Source organism: Bos indicus x Bos taurus, chromosome 3 (genome assembly GCF_003369695.1).
Source record: "Bos indicus x Bos taurus breed Angus x Brahman F1 hybrid chromosome 3, Bos_hybrid_MaternalHap_v2.0, whole genome shotgun sequence".
Lineage (NCBI taxonomy): Eukaryota > Metazoa > Chordata > Mammalia > Artiodactyla > Bovidae > Bos > Bos indicus x Bos taurus.
Window position 1 is genome coordinate 67,225,631 of NC_040078.1, and position 22,715 is coordinate 67,248,345.

A 22,715-nucleotide genomic window follows, 5' to 3' on the forward strand; every position below is an offset into this window, starting at 1 on the left:
TATCACAAGCAAAATAAAAATTAAGAATTCTGTATCACAGTATGGACTTTGCTTGCCAGTTTCATAATTTATGACCTAATTTTTTAATGAACATTTTATTATGAAAAGTGTTAAGTAGACAAAAAAGTGGAAAGTATTATATAGTTTTAATACACACATCCATCCACCTTCTAGATTCTACAATAAACATTTTACTGTATTTGCTTTATTGTGTGTTTTTTCAATCCTTCCATCTGCCATTCTATCTCATTTCAAGATGGAATCCATTTCATGCATTCCAGAGTTGCAGACACACATACTTAACACCAAAATACTTCAGAGTGCATATTATTAACTAAATTTTTTTTAAAGCTTTTAAGGTGAAATTTATATACAGTGAAATTCAGAAATCCCAGTTTTATCATTATATGAGTTCTGACCAATACCCCCACTTATGTAACCCAAATTCCTATCAAAAGACTGATCACATAATAACCTGGTTTTAGTAATGACAACTAATAACTTCTGAAGGTGGTTGATAAAGTAACTGAATTCAAAGTAAAGTAAGGATATAGTTTTGATTCTCAAAATGTGGTAGGTTTTTTTGTACATGTCTTAAGAGTTATATAGTATGAAAATAATTCATTGTTTTGTGAATAAGTTAGGACCACAGGGGTCCATTTAAAATGAATTCTGTGTGTCAGGTCATATCTATTTCAGTCAAACACATTTCATATGCTGTTCTTAGAGATAAAAAGCATTCTTTGCTATTTCTAAGTGTGTTAAAGAACATTATGTCTGTATAGGTCAGCTGTAGACCTCTATCAAAAAATAGTGCTTATGTTTTGTTAAGTTCATTTTTCTTTATGTGGCTATCATTATACCATTTAATGCTTTGACTGTATTTTTATTGACTGTTGGATTCAGAGTGAATAGAAATGCCAGTTGATGATTATTTAGATTTGGAATCATCTGAAAATTTGGCTATTGTTTATAATTTCTTGAATTAACCTTATATGTCACTTTTTTTTTCCTCCCACCAGGCTGATATAGGGCTTCCATATCCGCAGAGAGTTGTTCAGTTGCCTGAGATTGTATGGGACCAATATACCAATAGCCTTGGAAACTTTGAAAGAGAATTTAAAAACCGTAAAAGGCATACTAGGAGAGTTAAGCTAGTTTTTGATAAAGGTAATAAATTACATGATATTTTAAGTAGAGAAATACCTGGCAAAGTCTTGCTTTAATAATCCTATACATGGTTTTCTTTTTAGTAGGTTTACCTGCTAGACCAAAAAGTCCTTTAGATCCTAGGAAGGATGGAGAGTCCCTTTCCTACTCTATGTTGCCTTTGAGTGATGGTCCAGAAGGCTCAAACAGTCGTCCTCAGGTAGGCAGTATAAAGTGTTGGAGTAGGAAAATTTGAATTGTAGACAAAAGATTTTAACATTTGCTGACTTGTATTCTTAAATTTCAAGCAGTCTTCACTTGAAGATATAATACGGACATGAACTTTGAAGTTAAGAAAAAGCTGGGTTGAAATCACAACTCCACTACTTATTAACAGTGGAACTGCAGATGGTCATTTCTATTAAAGTCCCCAAGCTACAGTTTCCTCTTATATAAAATGTGATTAATATCACCCTATGTTGTAGAGTTGTGAGGATTATAATGAGTAGTACATGTAACATGATGAGTTCAGTGCCTGACATATAGTACAGTATTTATTCTAAAAATAAGAGCTCTTTGTGCATAGTGGAATGTAACCAGGATTTGCTGGTTGTAACCTGGCCTTGCTGCTGTTAATTAGATGAACTTTGATAAATGTGGGTTCAGAATGAAAAAGTAGTATTTCTTTTTCTTTAAAATGAAGTTGTTGTCATCATTCATTTGTTATTTGGCTATATCAAAGAGTAGTCTGTTACGTTGTCTCTGACAAAGCTTTATTTTATATGCAGATGATAAGAGGACGCCTGTGTGATGATACCAAACCTGAAACATTTAACCAATTGTGGACTGTTGAAGAACAGGTAATAGATATTTCTCAATCGTGTAGGTTAAAAAATATGCAGTTAAAATTTGAGTAAGTATTGTGAATAAAGTGTATATTGTGTGTGTGTGTGTGTGTGTGTGTGTGTGTGTGTATGCGTGCTGAGTCACTTCAGTTGTGTCTGACTCTTCGCAACCACATGGACTATAGTCTGCCAGACTCATCTGTCCATGGGATTCTCAAGGCAAGAATACTAGAGTAGGTTGCCATGCCCTTCTCCAGGGGATCTTCCCAATCCAGAGTTTGAACATCTGTCTCTTATGTCTCCTGCATTGGCAGGTGGATTCTTTGCCACTAGCACCACCTGGGAAGTGTATACTGTTGTATGCAATCCCTCTTAATCATGAATTTAAAATGTTTAAACTTATTTCTATATACCTTTTTGCAGATGTAAAGAATTTTTCATTCTGAGAATATATGAATTCCATTTAGGAGATGGTTTCTAAAGAAGGAACCTGGGTTTTGGGAGGGGGCCTGAAAAAGATACTGAAACAGATGGAATAAAGTTTTTGTAATACAGCTTTGTGAGACAGAAAAACCTGGAGCCAAGTAAAGCTATGCTTGAAAGTGAATTCTTACTTTTGTTTGGAGACGAGCTGAAAAAGCAAGGTCATAGTATTCTGTTACATTTGGGCATATAGCTAGGATTGTTTGTGGGTAATGTTTGAGATATATTCTATCTCATATAAGGATTAGCCCCACAGTTATAATGAGTTGATCCGTTTATAAAAAACTTTGTGCTAAGTCACTTCAGTCGTGTTTGACTCAGTGCAGCCCTACAGACTGTAGCCCACCGGGTTCCTCTGTCTGTGGGATTCTTCAGGCAAGAATACTGGAGTTGGTTGCCATTTCCATGTCCAGGGAATCATCTCAGCCCAGGGATCGATCCTGGGTCTCCCACATTGCAGGCAGATTCTTTGCCCAAGTGCATGCATGCTCAATCATGTCTGACTCTTTGCAGCTCCATGCATAGCCCACTGGGGGATTTCCTTCTCTAGGGGATCTTCCCAACCCGAGGATCAAACCCATATCTCTTTTGTCTCCTGCACTGGCAGGCAGGTTCTTTATCACTAGTGCCACCTGGGAAGCCTGTTCGTGTGTGCTTAGTCAGTCGTGTCTGGCTCTTTGCAGCACAACGCACTGTTGCCTGCCAGGTTCCTCTGTCCTTGGGATTCTCCAGTTGAGAGTACTGGAGCGGGTTGCCATTTCCTTCTCCAGGGGATCTTTCCAACTCAGGAATCGAATCCTGGTCTCTTACAATGCAGACAGATTCTTTACCATCTGAGCTACCAGGGAAGCCCACCTGTTAAAATACTCCTTTAGCCAAGCCCATACTAAGATAGGATAAGAAGATTATTCATAGCACACACTCCAGTCTCCAAGGCAGTTTATTGGTCTTTCAGCCCTGCAGAGATAATACCAATCAATGGTGCCTAAAAGCTCATCCTGCGCACTGAGATAGCTGGGTGATAACATTCCTTTTATTTCAACATCCAGAATATTCTGCATCCTTAGGACTACTGGAGAATTTTGAAGATAAGTCAGAATATTAAAGTTAAATATTTAAATAGAGGATCACACAAAGGAGGAAAAGATCTCTTTTAGTATTCTGTCAGAATACAAATGAATTTTTATATAGTTTTGTCAGATCCATAGTCGCTTAAACATAGTCTAGCAAGAAAATGTGGTCAGTGGAAATCACTAAAATGTGTAATATATTTCCTTTTTGAGGAGTGCTTTCTTTTTACTGAGGTGAATAGAAAAATCTTTATAAGGTCTTTCATCGGTTTAGTCTTGATTCTTATTTTCCTTGTGAAGTTTTAAATTCCTACTAGAAACTTTTCCTACCATGAAGATTTCTAGTTAACCTAACCCCTAATGTTGGGGAGGGAGTATTGTAGTTTTTAAGATGAAAGGTGAATGTATTTATTTAGAAACTCAGTATTAAACTTTTCTTAAATTTGGTCTTTGGTTTGGCTTAGAAAAAGCTTGAACAGCTACTCCTGAAATACCCTCCTGAAGAAGTAGAATCTCGACGCTGGCAGAAGATAGCAGATGAACTGGGCAACAGGACAGCAAAACAGGTAACTGAGGAGATGGCTCCATATTGTTGGCATGTTTTTTATATTTTAAGTTATTTAAAAGACTGTGCTGGGTCTTTGCAGCTGCCTGCAGGCTTTCTCTAGTTGCAGCAAGTGGGGGTTATTCTAGCTGCAGTGCGTGAGCTTCTCATTGTAGTGGCTTTCTTGTTGTGAAACACAAGCTGTAGCATACAGGCTCAGTAGTTGTGGTCCACAGGCTAGTTCCCCTGCAGCATGTGGAATCTTCCTGGACCAAGGATCGAACTGATGGTCCCTATATTGCCAGGTGGATTCTTCACTACTGGACCACCAGGGAAGTCCCTGATGTGTTTTTTTGTTTTTTTTTTTTTAAAGTGAAGGATAATGCAGCTAAAATCAGCAGATGTGCTCCTTCATTTTTAGCTACACAATACTATAGTATGTGGAGTTTTAAAAAATAACATTGTTTATTGATTTTAGAAACAACTCAAGATAGTTCTGCTTTGAATCATTACGAAATACTAAAAAGTAAAAATGTGATTTAGTATTTGATGAGTACAGCAGTTATGTGCTTTTGGGTTAGACTATGCTAATAGATTTGTGATAATGCCTTAATTAGTATTCCCTGGTTGTCTTTCTAAAAAAATATCTGCCAGCTTTCTCCTTCACGTTCCCATTGATATTAATAGATACGTTTTTATGCTTATGCACGAATGTTCACAAGTTGAAGATGTGTTTAGCTTAGGAATCAAACAGATTTAATTTAACAATTTTTTTGGTCCAAGTGTCTTTGGCAATTTAAAACTATTTCTAGATTTATGTAGCTATTAAGTTGTTACTATTCATTAAGATACATGTATATTTTTAAAACTATTTTGGTACTGAATGTCTTGTCATTCATTATGTTAAAAGGCTTGTCATGTTTCTTAGGTTGCCAGCCGAGTGCAGAAGTATTTCATAAAACTAACTAAAGCTGGGATTCCAGTCCCAGGCAGAACACCAAACTTATACATATACTCCAAAAAGGTAAAAAGAAAATTGGTGAAAGTAAACTTTAGATCTCAGATTAAGATCATCAAAGTCAGAGTTGCTGTGTAAAAGTATGTATGTTATTCAGAACAACATTATTTTATTTTTAAAGAAACTCACTCTAAACATTTTGTTACATTGAGCATAAGTGAACTTCAGTGTTTTCTTAGGAGTGTGTTAGTTTATGTGAATGAGTACTGTTTGAAAGGTATTAGATTGAATATATGTCAGAAAGGCCTTTGTGATGTTAAACTTTTTAGGATATTTGATTCTTTAATAATATAATCAATTTCTGTTTTATACATATGCTGTATAAATCCAATTTAATCTTCACTACAATTCTTAAAAGTGTGGGTAGTATCACCTTCACTTTACTTATGTTAATATTAACAGCTACCTTTTATTCTTACTGTTGAATGCTCTGAGCTAGGTCCTGTTTTACAACCTTTTTTATAGATGAGAAAGCTAAGTACACTGAGTAAATTGCCTAGTCACATAGCTAGCGAATCTGGGAATCATTGATCTTCTGATTCTGCTCCTAAGCCGCTTCGACCATTCTTTGCTTCTCTGTACAGTGAAAAAGCTATTGTAGAGCACTGCATGAAATTATAGCCAGTTTTTTGCTTTAATTGAAGGGGGGAAAAGCACATAATTGTCCTTCTTTCATTTTGTTGGTAAATCATCCTGATACCTTCCCTCCCAAAAACTGCCACCTTTCATACAAAGAGAAGCTAGGAGTGTGTCTAATGCTGTTACCCTTCCTTATTGAAGCTGACTATTTTATATAATTTTACATTAAGTATATTGTCTATACATCTCTATGTTTTAATATTTTTATTCTTTTCCAAACTTTGGAAGCTTGTTTTAATTTCTCATATTTTAAAAATATTTTGTATTTTTCTCTCCCCACTGTAGCATTGTCTATCTTAGGTGTGTAGAATTCATCCTATAACTTCAGAATGTTGGAACTTTAACAACCAGCATTTAACCTAATATCTAATTGTCCTGATTTCTGGGTTACCTTTAGATGTGTTGTACACCTCATGTTTTCACCACTAAAACGAGATGATGCTAACAAAAAGAATACTAAAGAAGCCTAAATGTGTTTCCTCCTTTGGGAATTTAATAAGCATTTTGACTGTAGAGATCTGGCCCAGTCATAGTTGTGATTCTTAGCCGTGGTTAGAGTTCGAATTTTGAGATGAAACAATGGTTCTCCATGTAGCTTAAGTATTCTTCGTGGCTATGCTGTTAGTGAAGACAGGAAGTCTGCATAGTGGTTCACAGTGAGGCCATTGCTCCATATAGACCTAGTTTATAATCTTGGTTCTGCTACTATCTAGCTGCAGCACTTTGAACATAAAAGTTCACCTCCTTGTGCCTCTGTTTTTTCACTTTTAAATTAGAGGTGATAATAACTGCTTTATAGGAATGTTTTGAGGATTAAGTGACATTGACGAAGGGTAAGCAGTCAATCAATATTAGATACGATTTTCAAACATTTATCATGTTGGGGAAATTTTCATTTTACTTGATAGTTTTATATCTGGCTTTGGCTAACTTCATCCTCCTTGATTATCTATAAGATGACTTTAAGAGTTCAGCATGTGAATGCCAAGAGTGTGAAAAATGTTGGTGATACAGATACAAGCATGTGGTCCACGATACTCCATGTGGATATTCCCCCTATATTTCTAATTGCTTGTTTGGTTTGGTTTGTTTTTATTTAAGGCTTGTTGTGCTTTTAAAAATCCAGGTAGCAGAAAAAACAACCACATAAAAGTATGCTGAAGGATAGAGATGCGACCCTTTTGATTAGACAGTCTTGCAGGAAATAGCATTTATATTTTTGATTCTTTTAATGATTGTCCACTATCCCAATTAAAAATTTGTTTTCTCACTTAGTCTTCAACAAGCAGACGACAACACCCCCTTAATAAGCATCTCTTTAAACCTTCCACTTTCATGACTTCCCATGAACCACCAGTGTATATGGATGAAGATGATGACCGATCCTGTTTTCATAGCCATATGAACACTGCTGTTGAGGAGGCATCAGTAAGTTATATATACTGTATCTGTATCCTGCTGCTGCTGCTGAGTCACCCCAGTCGTGTCCGACTCTGTGCGACCCCACATCTGTCTTTATATTATACAGATCAGAATGCAAAATGGGAGCACCAGGATTTCCTATTTATTCCTATTCTTCAGATAATGTTGCTTTCTTTTCTTTTGAATTAACTAGTTAAACTTGTTTTACATTGGGCTTTAAAAATGTTAAGAAGAAACTTTCAAGCTAATTCAAAAATAAACCCACATGCACCCATTATACAGTTTTAATGGTTATCAATTTGTGGCAATCTTATTTTTATCTATACTTCCTACCCACCCCAACTTTCTTTCTGGGATTATTTTGCAGCAATTTTCAGACATTATGAAATGTCATTATCATGTTTATTAAAAAGTAATCCTTTATATAATCAGATACACAGTTAGTTTACATTTTCCAAATTATAATTTGCAAAAGACCTCTTCCCGCCCCCCCATACTTGTTTTGTTGAAAACCTGGGTTATTTGTCTTAGAGAATTTACCACAGTGTAGCTTTTGTTGTTTGCATCTCCTTGGTGTCATGTAACCTATTCCTCTGTTTTCTGAATCTCCTATACGTTGATAGATCTAGATAATTAATCAGATTCAGATTTGTTTTTTGTTAGGGTGGGCAGGACTACTTCGTGTATACTTTCATCAGTCTGATTGTCTCTTTCTTTTGACATAGCAGCCATTGATTGCTGCTTTGACCCATTAACTCATTAGATGTTACAAAATAATAAAATTCTTTCTTCATGTATTTGATAGAATATTCTGTAAAGTAACCCTGCCATCAACTATTTGATTATCCTAGATCAGATCAGATCAGATCAGTCGCTTAGTCGTGTCCAACTCTTTGCGACCCCGTGAATCGCAGCACGCCAGGCTTCCCTGTCCATCACCAACTCCCGGAGTTCACTGAGACTCACGTCCATGCCATCCAGCCATCTCATCCTCTGTTGTCCCCTTTTCCTCATGCCCCCAATCCCTCCCAGAATCAGAGTCTTTTCCAGTGAGTCAACTCTTCGCATGAGGTGGCCAAAGTACTAGAGTTTCAGCTTTAGCATCATTCCTTCCAAAGAAATCCCAGGGTTGATCTCCTTCAGAATGGACTGGTTGGATCTCCTTGCAGTCCAAGGGACTCTCAAGAGTCTTCTCCAACACCACAGTTCAAAAGCATCGATTCTTCGGCGCTCAGCCTTCTTCACAGTCCAACTCTCACATCCATACATGACCACAGGAAAAACCATAGCCTTGACTAGACAAACCTTTGATTATCCTAAGGTACATGTAAAAAAGGCAGCATAATTGCTTGATCATCCCCTTTATTTTCTTGTTTTTAAAATAGTGAGTTTGGTCTCTAGTAGCCTCCAAAATGACTCATAAGGTTTTAAAATTTTTGTATTCTTATGAGTTTTTGGACTTATATTTATGTGCATTGACAAATTCATTGCATTGACATTATTGTCTTTATTAGTGTCCAAGTTGGCCCATTGGTTGGTTGTAACCTATTCAAGTTGGATTTTGAGATCATTTGACAGGATTCTAGTTGTCTTTTATAGCCTTCTTACTATCTGCTGGAACAAGGAAATTAAAAGCTCATCTTATATATTTCCTGCTTCAGAGCTAAAATTAGTTCTGTTTTCTTTTATTGAGAAATGGTATTTGGAGGCTCTGTCCCAATAAAATGGAATAAAAGTCTATGGATTTTCTTGGTGGCTCAGTGGTAAAGAATCTGCCTGCAATGCAGGAGACTCAGGTTCAATCCCTGTGTCGGGAAGATCTCCTGGAGAAGGAAATGGCAACCCACTTCAGGATTCTTGCCTGGAAATCCCCTGGACAGAGGAGCATGGCAGGCTATGGTCCACGGGGTCATAAAGAATTGGACATGACTTAGCAACTAAGCACACACACATCCTAATCTATGATGTTACTTGCTTTTGGATTGATCATTGTACTTAAGCCTGTACAGTGGACAGAACTGAGAAATGTTATATATTAGTTCAAATGAAAAGATAAAATAAATTAATATTTTTATTTAAAATTCAACTTAGGACTTACGAGAATTTTACTTACCTATATTGATCTTTAATATGTATCATTTTTCTCCCATGCTAAAAATCCCAGTTGTTAGTGATAACAACATAATGCTCACTTTCTTTGTCTCACACTGGTCACAAGTAGTCACAGAATTTAATACCAGCACCACCATCAACAATATGATACTGAAAACAGGTTTTTTGGGTGGCCTTTTTTTGCCTTAGGATATATCCTACTATAGAAATAACGTCAAATCACACTTTTTAAATATTCTAGGATTAATTCCTCTTTGTGTTGTCATCCATTGGATGCTAATTTAGGTTAATTCTTTTCGTTTTATTTTCCCTTCATAGAGATTCCTTTTTATTGCTGTTAATATTTTTTTACTTTACTATACTAAAATTCTTAGTAAGTAATGTGCTTCTGATTCCTCACTTAAAGGACATAAAGATTGCTTTGTATCTTTCCTTATATTTTGATTATATGTGGTAACTGGATAAGGAGATTTTAATGAAAAGTCAGCAGATAAAAGTAAATCTCATTTGTTCTTTTTCTAGATTAATCAAATATTGACTGTATACTTTTGTATCAGACTACCATAAAATGTCTATATTCTTAATTTTTTTGCTTTTTAAATTGTCTTTTGAAAAGCAGCTAGTATCTGCTGTGTCTTAGGATATGACATTTATGTGTAATTTTATATTTTGTGAATATTATAATTACTCAGTTGAGTACTATTCACTTATATTTAATACATAACAGGCTCTGCTAGAAGTCAGTTTGCATAGTTATGAACAAAAGTGTTTCAAAAATAGGTGTGATTGTAATTATTTTAGAGGGACTTGATGTAGATTGAGGATTTAAGAGGAAGACCCAAGGAAGTAATATCAAGGTCATCATTAAAGGAAGAATAAAATTTAGCTAGGTGAGGAGTGATGGTAGGATGTTTAAGAGAAATACATTTTGAGAAAATTGGTAAAATGTAGTATAGGTGGTTGAATTTGATTTAAGTTTTGTTTGATTTTGTTTATTTTTAAATGAGTACCAGTTCACACCATTCTGATTACTTTAATATAGCTATTTAAATGTTTATTTATGAACCCTCTACTGTAAAATTCATAGATTTCAGTTTCTCTTTTCAGAAAAGCAGAGCTAGAGAGAGAATCTGTATCCTGTTTTAGCCCCACTTAAAATTAGTCATAGTTTTTCTCCTTTAAGTAACTTTAAAATGATTATAACTAGGAAATCTGTTTGTGGGTGAACATTTAAAAAAATATTTGTTTGGTTTATAACATTGTGTGTTTCATGTGTACAGCATTTTAACTCAACTAACGTATATTATAGCGTGCTTACCACCAATAATTGAGCTTCCATCTGTAACCATACATTTGATCCCCTCTACCCATTTTTCCCACCCCTGCCACTTTTTCCCTCCATGGGAGGGACACCAATCTGTTCTCTATACTGGAGTGTGTTTTTGGTTTTGTTTATGTATTTATTTTTTAGTATTCTGCATGAGTGAAATCATGGTATTTGTCTTTCTCCAAATAAGTGACTTATTTCACTTAATTGCCCCAAGTCCATCCCTCATGCTGCAGATGGCAAGATTTTTCTTTTTTAATGACTGAAGCGTTTGGAATTTTTATTTTTAATTGTGGCAAATACCCATAACATAAAATTTACCATCTTAGCCAATTTTGAAAAATTGGGCAAATGCTATACTTTGTGTAAACATCATTTTCCTTGATACAATATAAACATAGTACTAATAATATTTAACATGAGAAGCAGGAGGAATGTGAGGTATAGGGGTTGTCTGGTCCAGGATTGGAAATTGATGGAACATGGGATTAATGAATTGGAGGTGCTTTTTAGGAGGATTGTGGGAATCAGTGACCATGGGATCAGTCATGAGACAGCAAAGGAAAGAAATAGATACTGGGTGGCAGAGCACAAATAAATTGGGAGAATAGCAAGCAGTTAGTGTTTCATCTGTCAGCTTCAACTTTATATATTTGTGTAGTTTTTACTATTCTTTATACTCAGTTCTTTATAATCATCTTTGTAACTTAAGTTCATCCATTTAAGAGAAATGTACTGTTTTGATCATTGGAGTACTGAGCAGAAGGCAGAATAGAGATTGTTTTGCCTGTTTAAAGAAAATGCCATATTTACCTGAGGAAGCATAAAAATCTGTTAGATTGGCGAAGAGGAGCTTCCTGCAGATCAGGAAGAAATAGATTATAAGGAGTCTTTCAGGTCTCCATGAACTTGTTGGGAAGGGGTTGAGTTTGCATTAGTCTGTGGTATGGCAGAAGTGGGAGTCATGCTTATTCCCTGGTACTTGCATTATGAAGCTGCCTACTGTAGTTTAGTATTACTGTTGCATTAAGAAGCCCTCCAGAAGTATTAGTCTAAAATATTACTGGTACCAGCACTGATTTCCTATGAGCCCTAAAATGTTGAGGGTCTCTTTAAATGTGAAAAATACCTTGTCAATAGAAAAATATTCTTTATCAGTATTTCTCATACTAATTTGTTTTAATTGTCAAGCTAACTGGTTTTTTTTTTTTTTTCCTCAATAGGATGAAGAAAGTATTCCTGTCACGTATAGGAATTTACCTGAATATAAGGAACTATTACAGTTTAAAAAGTTAAAAAAACAAAAACTTCAGCAAATTCAAGCTGAAAGTGGATTTGTGCAGCATGTAGGATTCAAGGTAAATTCTACTTAATTTTTCTATTAATTTAATTTTTGAAAGGGTGATAAGAGATATTTAAGGTGGTTTTCAGAGCTTTCAGCTCCACAACTTTCAAGCACACAGATAAAAGTAAGTTTAGCTCTTGTCCTATTCATTTATACAAAGTAGTGTGTCACAGTTAAACTGGTGTCACGAGATTTATGATTCAGTAGAAATAAGAAAAATATACAGGTATACTTTGAGGTAATAGATGAGATCTGGTGTGTTCCCTGGTGGCTCAGATGATAAAGAATCTGCCTTACAGTGCCAGAGACTCAGGTTTGGTTCCTGGGTTGGGAAGATCCCCTGGAGGACAGAATGGTAACCTAATCCATGGGGTTGCAAAGAGCCAGACACAACTGAGTGACTAACACTTTCAGCTGCATTCAGGGTGGTATGGCTGTAGGCAACTTTGAGGTAGTATATGAAAGGCAAAATTTTTCTCTAGCTATTCTCAAACTTACCGAGATATAACTGACTAAAAATTGTAAATATTTTAAGGTATAAAAAGTTTAAGATATAAAAAAAAGTTCACCTCACATAGTTATCTTGTTTTTTTGAGACAAGAACACTTAACATCTGCTCTCATAGCAAATTTCAGGTATTCAATGCAATATTATTAACTATATATACCATACTGTAAGGGGTTCCCCAATGACGCAGTGGTAAAGAATCCCCTGCCATGTAGGAAACGTGGGTTCGATCCCTGGGTAAGGAAGATTGCTTGGAGGAGGAAATGGCAACTCACTCCAGTGTTCTTGCCTGGAAAATTCCATGAAAGGAGAAGCCTGGTGGGCTGTAGTCTATAAGGTCGCAGAGTTGAATACAACTGAGCACGCACTTAATAGTCCCTCCGTTATAAATTCACATTCCACCCTTTTCCTCTGTACACTTACCAGTTTATAATTATACAACCCACACCAGTATTCTTGTCTAACGAACCTCATGGACAGAGGAGCCTGGCGGGCTACAATCCATAGGGTCACAAATAGTTGGACACAACTGAGCACACCTGTGCACACACACACAGACACACACACACCATGCTATACATTAGATGTGCAGAACTTACTCATAACTGAAAGTTTGTACCCTTTGACCAATGACACACATACCCTGCCTCCTGCCCCAGGCCCCGCAGCCCCTGCCCACCCTCAATAACCTCCTCTCTCTCTGCTTCTTTGAATTCAACTTTTTTTTATTCTCCATTTAAGTGAGATCATATAGCATTTGTCTTTCTTTGTCTGACTTAATTCATTTAGCATCATGTCCTTAGGTTTTATTCATGTTGTCACAAATGGCTTTGACAGATTTCTTCCTGTCTTATGGCTGAATAATAGTCCTGTGTGTGTGTGTATGTGTGTGTAGAGGAGGACAGAGAACACCATTTCCTTTATCCATCCATTCACCTATAGAGCTATTTCTTTGGTTGTTACTATTGTTAATAGATCAGAAATTTCTTTTCCCCTTTCAGATTCAGTTATCTCTGCTGTTTTTTGTGAGTCTGGTAGAAATACATTTATTCATTCCACAAAATTTTGACCCTAACCCATTATATTCCAGGCACTTTGCTAAGTGCTAGGGGATTCAGCGATAAACAGACTCCCTTCCCTTATTCTGTTTTCATCTCATAAGTAATTTAGAGAAGTTAAATGAGCGAAATAGTTGCATATGACTAGAGTACACACTGGAGAGTAGTATGAGGCTATTTAGTTGCCTTGGAAATTTTGCCAAATTTTCTCCTTAAGTGTTGGAGAACTTTTGAAGAAGTTTAAGCAGAGAGTAATATGAAATTTACATTTAGGAAAGATCATTCTATTTTCTTAAAATATATAACTCTTAGGAAGGCAGTGGGTTTACAGAGGGTAACTCTTAATCTCTGACTATAGTATTAAAATCTTTAAATAATAATTTGTTCTTGTATGCTTTTTTATGTAATTGGGGAAAAAAAAAAAGTAGAGGGGGAAAAAGATCACTCTGGCCTTAATATGGAGAATGAAGAGGAAGAAAGGCTAACAACAGACTGGTTGGGAGATTCTCCTGGTTTATTTAGACAAAAGATGAGAATGTCCTGAACTTGACTGATGGGTGTGGAAATAGAAGGATTAACAGGTTTGAGAACACCGTAAGTGTTAGAACTGATTATACTTGGTGGGATTGGAGGAAGTAAAATTGAGGCCATCAACTACAGATTCACTGGAAGTGGTATACATAAAAACACTGATGTATGCTGTGACTGATAAGTTTAAAACAAAATTCTTGTACCTCTGATCCTCTAGAGTGGCCATTAGCCAGACTGCATTAAGTGATTCTCTTCTCTTGCTCTTTCAGTGGCCCTGCTTCTCCCCTTAGAGATTTTCCTAATTGACAACTTTGTCTTTTCAGGAAGAAACTGTCTCTACTTCTCATAATTCTATTGCAAAACCCAGCTGTGGCTAGTTTGCCAGTGTGTCAGCTACTCTAGTTGGCCTGATGATAAGAGAAACTAGAAATGACATTTACTTTGGTTTCTAAGTTGCACAGAACACACCTTGGCTCCCACAATGTCACAACACTGAGAAAGAGCTGCCTTTTCTTCTTGGTGGGCATTGGTTAATAGGAGCCTTCTTGGCTTTGGAAAGTGGCTGAGTAAGATAAAATTTCAGAGCAAATTTTGTGTTCACTTGGATTTATGTTAGTTATGGTAACCTGTTTTAAATAGTTCTGTAACATATTTGGATAGTTTAACTATGGTATTACGTCAGTGCTTCTCAATCACAGTCATTGTATACTGGTCTGAGGTACCTTTCAAGTAAGTAACTACTAATAATCAAATGCCCAGGTTTGCAGATGATTTTAGCTGAATACTTTTTCTCTCTGAATCTTTATTAGTGTGATAACTGTGGCATAGAACCTATCCAGGGTGTTCGGTGGCATTGCCAGGATTGTCCTCCGGAAATGTCTTTGGATTTCTGTGATTCTTGTTCAGACTGGTAAGTGTTTCCTTCACTGTAGGTCTTAAATTTTGACAAGAGCTTCTCAGCTACTAGTGAGTTTGATTTCTTAAACTACTTAGAAAACCACCACATTTAATGCATTAAACTTTGCTGTTCTAGACAATTAAGAAATTTTCCTTAATCATACCACATCTCAAGTAACTTTCCATTAGAGATTTTGATTAATGGATTTAAACAGGAAGAGCCATGAGGAAATTTGAGAATATCTCCAGCAAAATGCAAGCAGTACCATATAATGATGTGTTTGTGTATGTTTTCATTGCAGCCTTCATGAAACAGACATTCACAAGGAAGATCACCAACTAGAACCTGTTTATCGGTCAGAGACATTCTTAGACAGAGACTACTGTGTGTCCCAGGGCACCAGTTATAATTACCTTGACCCAAACTACTTTCCAGCAAACAGATGACATGGAAGAGAACATCATACACTAGTCCTCTTCAACACATAGCAATGGTATCATTGTGAATTATGTGCACAGTTTGGAAAGATTCTCTGCTTTCCCTGAAATGACACTCACAGCATGACAGCTTCCTGAGTGTTCTCGTCAAGTCCAGCTCTGCACCGTTGTGGCTCTAGATCACTGTTCAGCAGCTGAACATTCCTGGTGAGCGAAGGGTTTCCCTGGTGAAATTCTCACCACCACCTTAAAGCCTTTTAGGTGGTGATCTTAAATGGGGGAGACGGAAACGAGAGCACATATTAAAGAGAGAGTAAATTCCAAAGGTTTCAAAGAACTTGGTCATAAATATGCTAATGAGAAGACAAAGTATTTATATTAAAACAGTTTAGTAGCTTTCAGTTTTGTGAAAATAGTTTCCAGCACAGAAACTGACTTCTTTAGACAAAGTTTTAACCAATGATGGTGTTTGCATCTAGGATATATACACTTTAAAAGAACTCACTGTCCCAGTGGTGGCCCCTGATGGCCTTTAGTAAATTGGAGCTGCTTAACCATATTGATGTCTAATTTCTTTTAACCAGAATGAACTGTCCTTATTACCAACAGTGAAGCACTACAGGAGGCAGCTGTGGCATTGCTTCCTTAACCAGCTCATGGTGTGTGAATGTTATAAAATTGTCACTCAGATATATTTTTTAAATGTAATGTTATATAAGATGATCATGTGATGTGTACAAACTATGGTGAAAAGTGCCAGTGGTAGTAACTGTGTAAAGTCTCTAATTCACAATATTAATTTCTTTAAAATACACAGCCTTCTGCCTCTGTATTTGGAGTTGTCAGTGCAACTCATTGAAGAAAACTGCCTAATATAAAAATCATATATATGATAATAATTTCCCTCTTTTGTAGTCTGCACAAGATCCATAAAAGATTGTATTTTTATTACTATTTAAACAAGTGATTAAATTTAGTCTGTGCAGTGAGCAAGAGTTCACATGCATTCTTTTATACTGCTGGATTTTGTTGTGCATCATTTAAAACATTTTGTATGTTTCTTCTTATCTGTGTATACAGTATGTTCTTGAATAATGTTCATTTGTCAGGAGAACTGTGAGAAATAAACTATGTGGATACTGTCTGTTTATATTATAGAATGCTTGTTGTGACTTCCTTTGGTTAGATTTTGGATTTTCTTTTTTAATGAGTGTTAAAACAAATTTTTTTTAGGTTTTTTTTATTTACCTGTCCTTTAAGAAGAATATGAACTATATGATGGAAAAGGGTAAACTTGAGAAACTCTGTAAAAGATGGTAATGTTTTCACTCAGAGTGTTTGCTGAGACACTAAACTAGGTTTAAAAAAAGAATGCATACCATGGTTAAATAAAAAAGGCAATAATTAATGTCCAGATGTGAAAACTAAACTTATGTTGAAAATTTTTACTCATTCTTTTTGATGAAAGTAAGCCTCCCCATGTGTTACATAAGTAGTTTTTTAAAATCACTGTATTCTCTGGAAATTATTATTGATTAATGGGAAATGTAAATATTCTAAGATTAATTAAGTATACTGACACAATTTTTAGTCTCGTTTTTTCCAGTTTTAAATCAAGGGGACATTATTTACCAGTCCTCTTCAATACATTATAGTGTACTGAAATTATACCCTGAATTTTTTAATTGAGAAAAGTAATATAATTTTAACTATAGAAATATGAGAATTTTAAAAGTAATATATTGATTAAAGTATACTGATGATTTTGGTAAAATATATCACATCAGAAAAAAGGGAAATGGACTTGAGCTAAACTTTATGCCCTGAAATTATTAGTTGGGGGAAGAAGAGGGGAATCAGCAGTTTGGGCATTTGGCTGTTAAACTGCAAGTGAATATTCCAGAAGCTCTACCTTCAACTTGTGGTAAGATAGTAGGTGGCACTGATGGTAACTTCTGTAACTTCTATGTTTGTATAGGAATAATACCAATCAATTTTGAAGAACCATTCAGAGCCATTCAAAAATCCCATAAACTATCATGTATGCTTTGAAAGAGTGATAACAAACCCACTTAAATTTTTTTTTAAGGGCAAAAGATTTTTGAAAATTTTGAGTGACAAAGAGGATTCTTTTCTGCTTAAGCAAAGATGTGTTTATTTTGCATTTTTCAGCTCTAAGCAAATAGTCCTCATGACTTTAAAAGGGTAGTAGTTAGTGGTAATGTGTATTGTTGTTTTAATTTGAAGATTGCAGGAATGGGCAGGGCTGTCATATTTGCAAGTAGGCCTTCCATCTCCTACATGGAAGCTTTGGCGTTGAGACAAACATAGACCTACTTGTTAAAGCATCACTTATTCAGTAGTATTCAGTAGGTCAGTTGTATTTTCTGAAATACTATGCTCAAGTTATTTGCTAAGAACTGAAGGAACTTCTGTTGCTGTTCAGTCGCCCAGTCGTGTCCGACTCTTTGCAACTCCATGGACTGCAGCATGCCAGACCTCCCTGTCCCTCACCATCTCCTGGAGTTTGCCCAAGTTCATGTTCATTGCATCGTTGATGCTGTCCAGCCATCTCATCCTCTGACACCCTCTTCTGCCTTCAGTCTTTCCCAGCATTAGGGACTTTTCCAGTGAGTCATCTGTTCACATCAGATGATCAGAATACTGGAGCTTTGGCTTCAGCATCAGTCCTTCCAGTGAATATTCAGGGTTGATCTCCCTTAAGAACTTTTAAGGACACCTAAAACCACTGCTTTCAGGTTTAGGCAGTGGAAATTTTGTTTGGTGTGATATGCACTAAGAATAATAGCAAACACTGATAGAGTGCTTGTTATGTGCCAAGCAAGCGTATAGTAACAGATTTAATCCTTACAATTTTATGAGGCAGGTTCATTTATTATCCTGGTTTCATATCAGGAAGTCTAGCCAGAGAGGTTAAGTAACTTGCCCAAGGTCAATATGGTTAGTAACGTGGTGATGCTTAGATTTTAACCCAGACAGATTGCTCCCAGGTCAGCGTCTGCCTCACTACCCTATTTCCTGCACAAGAATATTCCCTTTGTCAGGGGTCACTGAGGTGTTGGAGGTGAAGGTGTGCAGGAGTTGCTTTTCTGTCTTATTCTGGTGCGCTATGCATCCTAGAGTATAAATCTGAGCAAGCATCCAGGTTTATAGCTCAGAATAGAGAAGCACATCTGTGGCTGGGGAAAAAGCACTCAGCTTGCCCTGTGATGAAGTACGGAAACAAACATAATTTACGTCTTCTAATTTGACGGCAAACGTGGTCATAAGGCTTTTTAGGCAAAGCTGGGACTAAAGGCTTGGGTCTCCTGCCTCAGGTACAGTTTGTTTTCCCTGCATGTTTGGTACCTCTCAGCATAGTAGTATGCCATGTCCATTTTTCTCTCCTTTTCCCTTTTGTTTAAATTGCAGAACACAACAATTTACTGGGGTATGAAGAACATTTTTTTATGAAATGAAAAAAACAGTATATGACATGTAGTAAGGATAAATACTTTGCAAAAATTCTATGTTATAAACATAAGAATGGCATGCTATATAAATTACTATATTTCTTACTGTGGGTAACAAAGTTTGAACGCTGTTATTCTAGGTACATTGAATGGACTTGAAAGTCTCCAGATAACAAGTAGGTTTTTCCACAAGATTATGCAGGTATTGTTCTATGTAGGTTCTAAAGGTTAGTTTTTATTTCATATCTTGATGAACAATGTGCTTCTATTTATATGATCCTGAGGTGGCCTGGGGGGAACCTTTTCCCTTAAAGTTCAAGTAGCTGATTAAATGGATTTTTGAGCATGGTGTCACATTTAGCTCCATGAAGACAGAGACCATCCGTGTCTACCTTTATACCTACGGTCTGGCTCTTAGTAGATTCTCAATAAATATTTATTGGTAATGGGACTGATGTTTTGGTTACATTTTTTTCTCTAGAAAGTTAGAAAAATCACCTATGCCTGAGTGTCTGCGAGTGCGTCTGTGGGACCCTTAGAAGATTTGCCTCAGGAGATCTTTGCAGGACTCTGGGAGGACTAAAGGATTATTACATCCTGTCTAATCTAGAGGATGTGGTTCAGACCTAGATGGCTGAGATTTTGGTCCTCTCTGGGAGCCCATTTTCTTCCATGTTTTTAGAGTGATGTAATAGAAACTAGAATGGAAATTCTGGGTCCTAGTCTCAGTTGTTTAAATGAGACACTCAATAAATGTTGACAAAGAACTACCTTTTATTGAGCACTAGGAACTAGTAAATGATTTACACGTATTATTAACCTCTTTAATCCTCACAACACCTCTGTGAGGTTACTTATGATTGTGACCTCCACTGTACATATGAGAAAACCAAGGTTCAGAGGATTTAAGTGTTAGCCCTCCATAATGATGGCTATGTGTAGAACTGAGGATACGGAGCCTTGCTTTTCTGAAGCTTATATTCTAATGCCGAAGATCTACAGTAAACAAGTAAATAAAAATACTTTATAATTTTAGGCAGAGATAAATGCTGTGAAGAAAAATAATGCTTGAAAAAAAAAAGAATTATCAGGACCAGTCTGTCATTTAGAAGGAGTACTCATAGAACACCTCAACAAGAAGAGTCAGTTTGAACAGAGACCTAAATGGGGTGAGGGATTTAGCCTTGTGGATAATCTGGAGGAAGAGGCAGAAGGATAGCATGGCCAGGGATCCTGACCCATTAGAGAGCTTAGCTTATTCAGGCAACAGAGGGCCAGTGTCATTTGAACCAGAAGAGCAAGAGGAGAGTGGTAGTTGTTGGGGTGAGAGAGGCTACAAGGCCAGATCAAGTGAGGCTCTGAATGTAGATCATTGTAAAGGAGTTTGTGTTTTGATATTTTATACATACAGACAAGGTCTTCTTCCAGGGGCAGAGACCTCTAAAGTCCTTTCCTACTATACAATCGTACGACTTTAGTGATGTCATGTCAAGCCATTCGAATCAGTAGACTATTTTAGCAGTTTTGTAGAAGACTTGATTTGTACCTCTAGATACTCTTTGGGGCAAAGCCATTTACCCCTGCTAATTTTTTTTCTTAAGAGGGTAGCCAACTGCAGCCATAAAAGCCATGGCTGGGCTTGTCTGCTGCCCTGCTGTCTGTCAAAGCTGTGGTGGGCATGGACTGTTTACCAATATGTGGTATGTGTTTAAAGAATGTTAATCTCAACAAAGAGTCATTTTGTGTTTTCTGGCACAACTGATAATTTTCATCCTGTAACTCTCTCTCTAATTTGCTCAAATACTCCTTGTGTTCCCCTGTAGAGAGTGTTACAACTTGGGGTAGTAATAAAGTATTTGACAACTGTGTGAGCTGTAGGAACATGCCCCTTTTTGTTAATAGAGACATAATTGTAACCAAAGAAATTTAATTTCTTCTTTAGCAAACACTGACATTTCTGTTTAAGAATGACTGCTAGAGTAAAAGGAAATATGAAAATTACCATGTATCATGAATACACTAAGAGTGCTCTCTGTAATAGCTCAAAACTGATCTATGGCCAAAATTAAAACCATATGAGCATATCATAAATCTCAACTATTACTGTGTTTGCCTTTGAAATTCTGTTTGGAATAAGGCTTCAAATGCTTTCCAGAATGATGTGAGTTACAAATAAATAGAAAAAGAGTTATCCTGTGTTCCATTTATTTTATTTGTACATATCCATTTCAAGAAAAAAAAAAAAGATTTAAAAAATACAATCTGTCCCAGAAATGAATCCTTCAATCCTGCACAACCATTGAAGAAAAAAAAAATCATGCAAATTGAAACTGTGGTATTTTGTAGTGACTAAATGCAATTATTCCAGTAGAATATATAAGAAACTCTGACTTGGCAGCTGGTAGCACAAAAGAGAACCCAAACTTCACTGGTTTGATTTGAGGAAACACAATTTTACATATGGATATAAGGCTTGCAAACCTCTGTAAAGGGCCTTTATGGAACAAATACAGCATTAAACTCTGATAAACATTGTGTACTGACATGCCCCTTCCTCCCACGTCAGTTTTGTTATTACATTTCTTACTCGCTTGGTAACTACACAGGTGACACAAGTTGATGTTAGCCCAGTGAATGCAATAACAAATCACCTCATGCTTTTAAATTCTGTGTGGTCATTGGTATTAATTATAATTCCCCAGATGCACCAACTGTTTTATAGAAGAGTCTAGGTTAGACAGTTTATCCAATTTGTTCTCTTAGCCAATATGACAGTATTCCAAGTAGCCAGTTTTATAGAAATGAATAGAGAAATGTTACCGGTGACTAGTCTAGATTTTGCTATCTTGGAAAAAGCTATACACTTTCAAATTTTAAAAAGCTTTTATAACATTTTTAGAAATTTAATCAAATTTCTTAGGAACAGTTGGTGTTCACTTGTTAACCCAATCTCTGTGGTTCTGAGCTGGATGAGACTTTGAGGAAACAGCTTCCAGAGGGCGATGCCCCAGTTTGCCCCCCATATTAAGGGCCTTCAGTTCAGTAACGAATCTTGAAGAGAGGAAGGGAGATGTGATGTGGCGTTAAGGACGCTAACTCCTCCCTCTCTGAGGAGAGTAGAATCAAATGATTAGTCCTGAAGGCACAACTGACACCGACGGGCACTGCACTGCTGTTCACAGACTAATTTAGCTCTGAGGTGACAGAAAAGAGTGCGTGCTGTGAGTGCAGACTGCTGTCTGACTGAGGAAGAAAAGGCTGGATAATACCAAATACACCATGCATGATTTCCACACACCTCTCAGGTCAAGCTGGGAAGCAAACAGCAATGTCAGGATTTTGAGGCGGGGGACACACAGAAGGTTTAAATTGAAACATACTGTGTTAAGCGATGAACCTTTTAATATTTTTCTCTGTTCCACTGTCAACATACATGCATTTTTGCCTTCAGAAAATAGAGTCAATAGCTGTGCAGAGTTGAAGAAAAACTTCTTCTGGTGTGCCCTCTGCATTTATCTGTGTAAAAGGAAGAAAGAGAAAGTTTGTAAGAAATGTTTATAAATAAGACCATTTTTAGTAATAAAGATTACCTGCTTATAAGTTGCAGTGCAAAAGTTTAAAACACAGGACTCCAAAGCCATGGAGAAAAGAGTAGTTGTTTACAAACTAGGTGCCTAATTAACATAATGAGATACCACTACACAACTATTTGAATGGGCAAAGTCTAAAACATCAAATGCTGGTGAGGCACAGGAATGACGGGAATGCAAAATGTACAGCCACTTGGGAAAACCATTTGTCCATTTCTTACAAATTAAGCATTCTTAGCATATGATCCAACAGTTTGTGCTCCTTGG

The 22,715-nt window shown here is 36.4% G+C and overlaps 2 protein-coding genes across 5 annotated transcripts in view; one reads left to right on the forward strand and one right to left on the reverse strand.

Moving 5' to 3' along the window:
• Positions 1-16,542, forward strand: part of ZZZ3 (zinc finger ZZ-type containing 3) — a 119,305-nt gene extending 102,763 nt beyond the window's left edge. Inside the window, exons 6-14 of one of the 4 annotated variants that reach the window (XM_027536843.1) lie at positions 1,023-1,170; positions 1,254-1,369; positions 1,938-2,009; positions 4,012-4,113; positions 5,020-5,115; positions 7,024-7,176; positions 11,833-11,967; positions 14,860-14,960; positions 15,250-16,537. In XM_027536843.1, the coding sequence (XP_027392644.1) occupies positions 1,023-1,170; positions 1,254-1,369; positions 1,938-2,009; positions 4,012-4,113; positions 5,020-5,115; positions 7,024-7,176; positions 11,833-11,967; positions 14,860-14,960; positions 15,250-15,394 (1,068 nt within the window). In that variant the 3' untranslated portion in view covers positions 15,395-16,537. Of the gene's footprint in view, positions 1-1,022; positions 1,171-1,253; positions 1,370-1,937; positions 2,010-4,011; positions 4,114-5,019; positions 5,116-7,023; positions 7,177-11,832; positions 11,968-14,859; positions 14,961-15,249 lie in introns of all 4 variants that reach the window. The other 3 variants (XM_027536846.1, XM_027536845.1, XM_027536847.1) reach the window with 3 other exon arrangements.
• Positions 16,543-17,549: 1,007 nt separating this feature from the next.
• Positions 17,550-22,715, reverse strand: part of AK5 (adenylate kinase 5) — a 260,480-nt gene continuing 255,314 nt past the window's right edge. Inside the window, exon 14 of the mRNA XM_027536848.1 lies at positions 17,550-22,374. Within this exon, the coding sequence (XP_027392649.1) occupies positions 22,306-22,374 (69 nt within the window). The 3' untranslated portion in view covers positions 17,550-22,305. The remainder of the gene's footprint in view (positions 22,375-22,715) is intronic.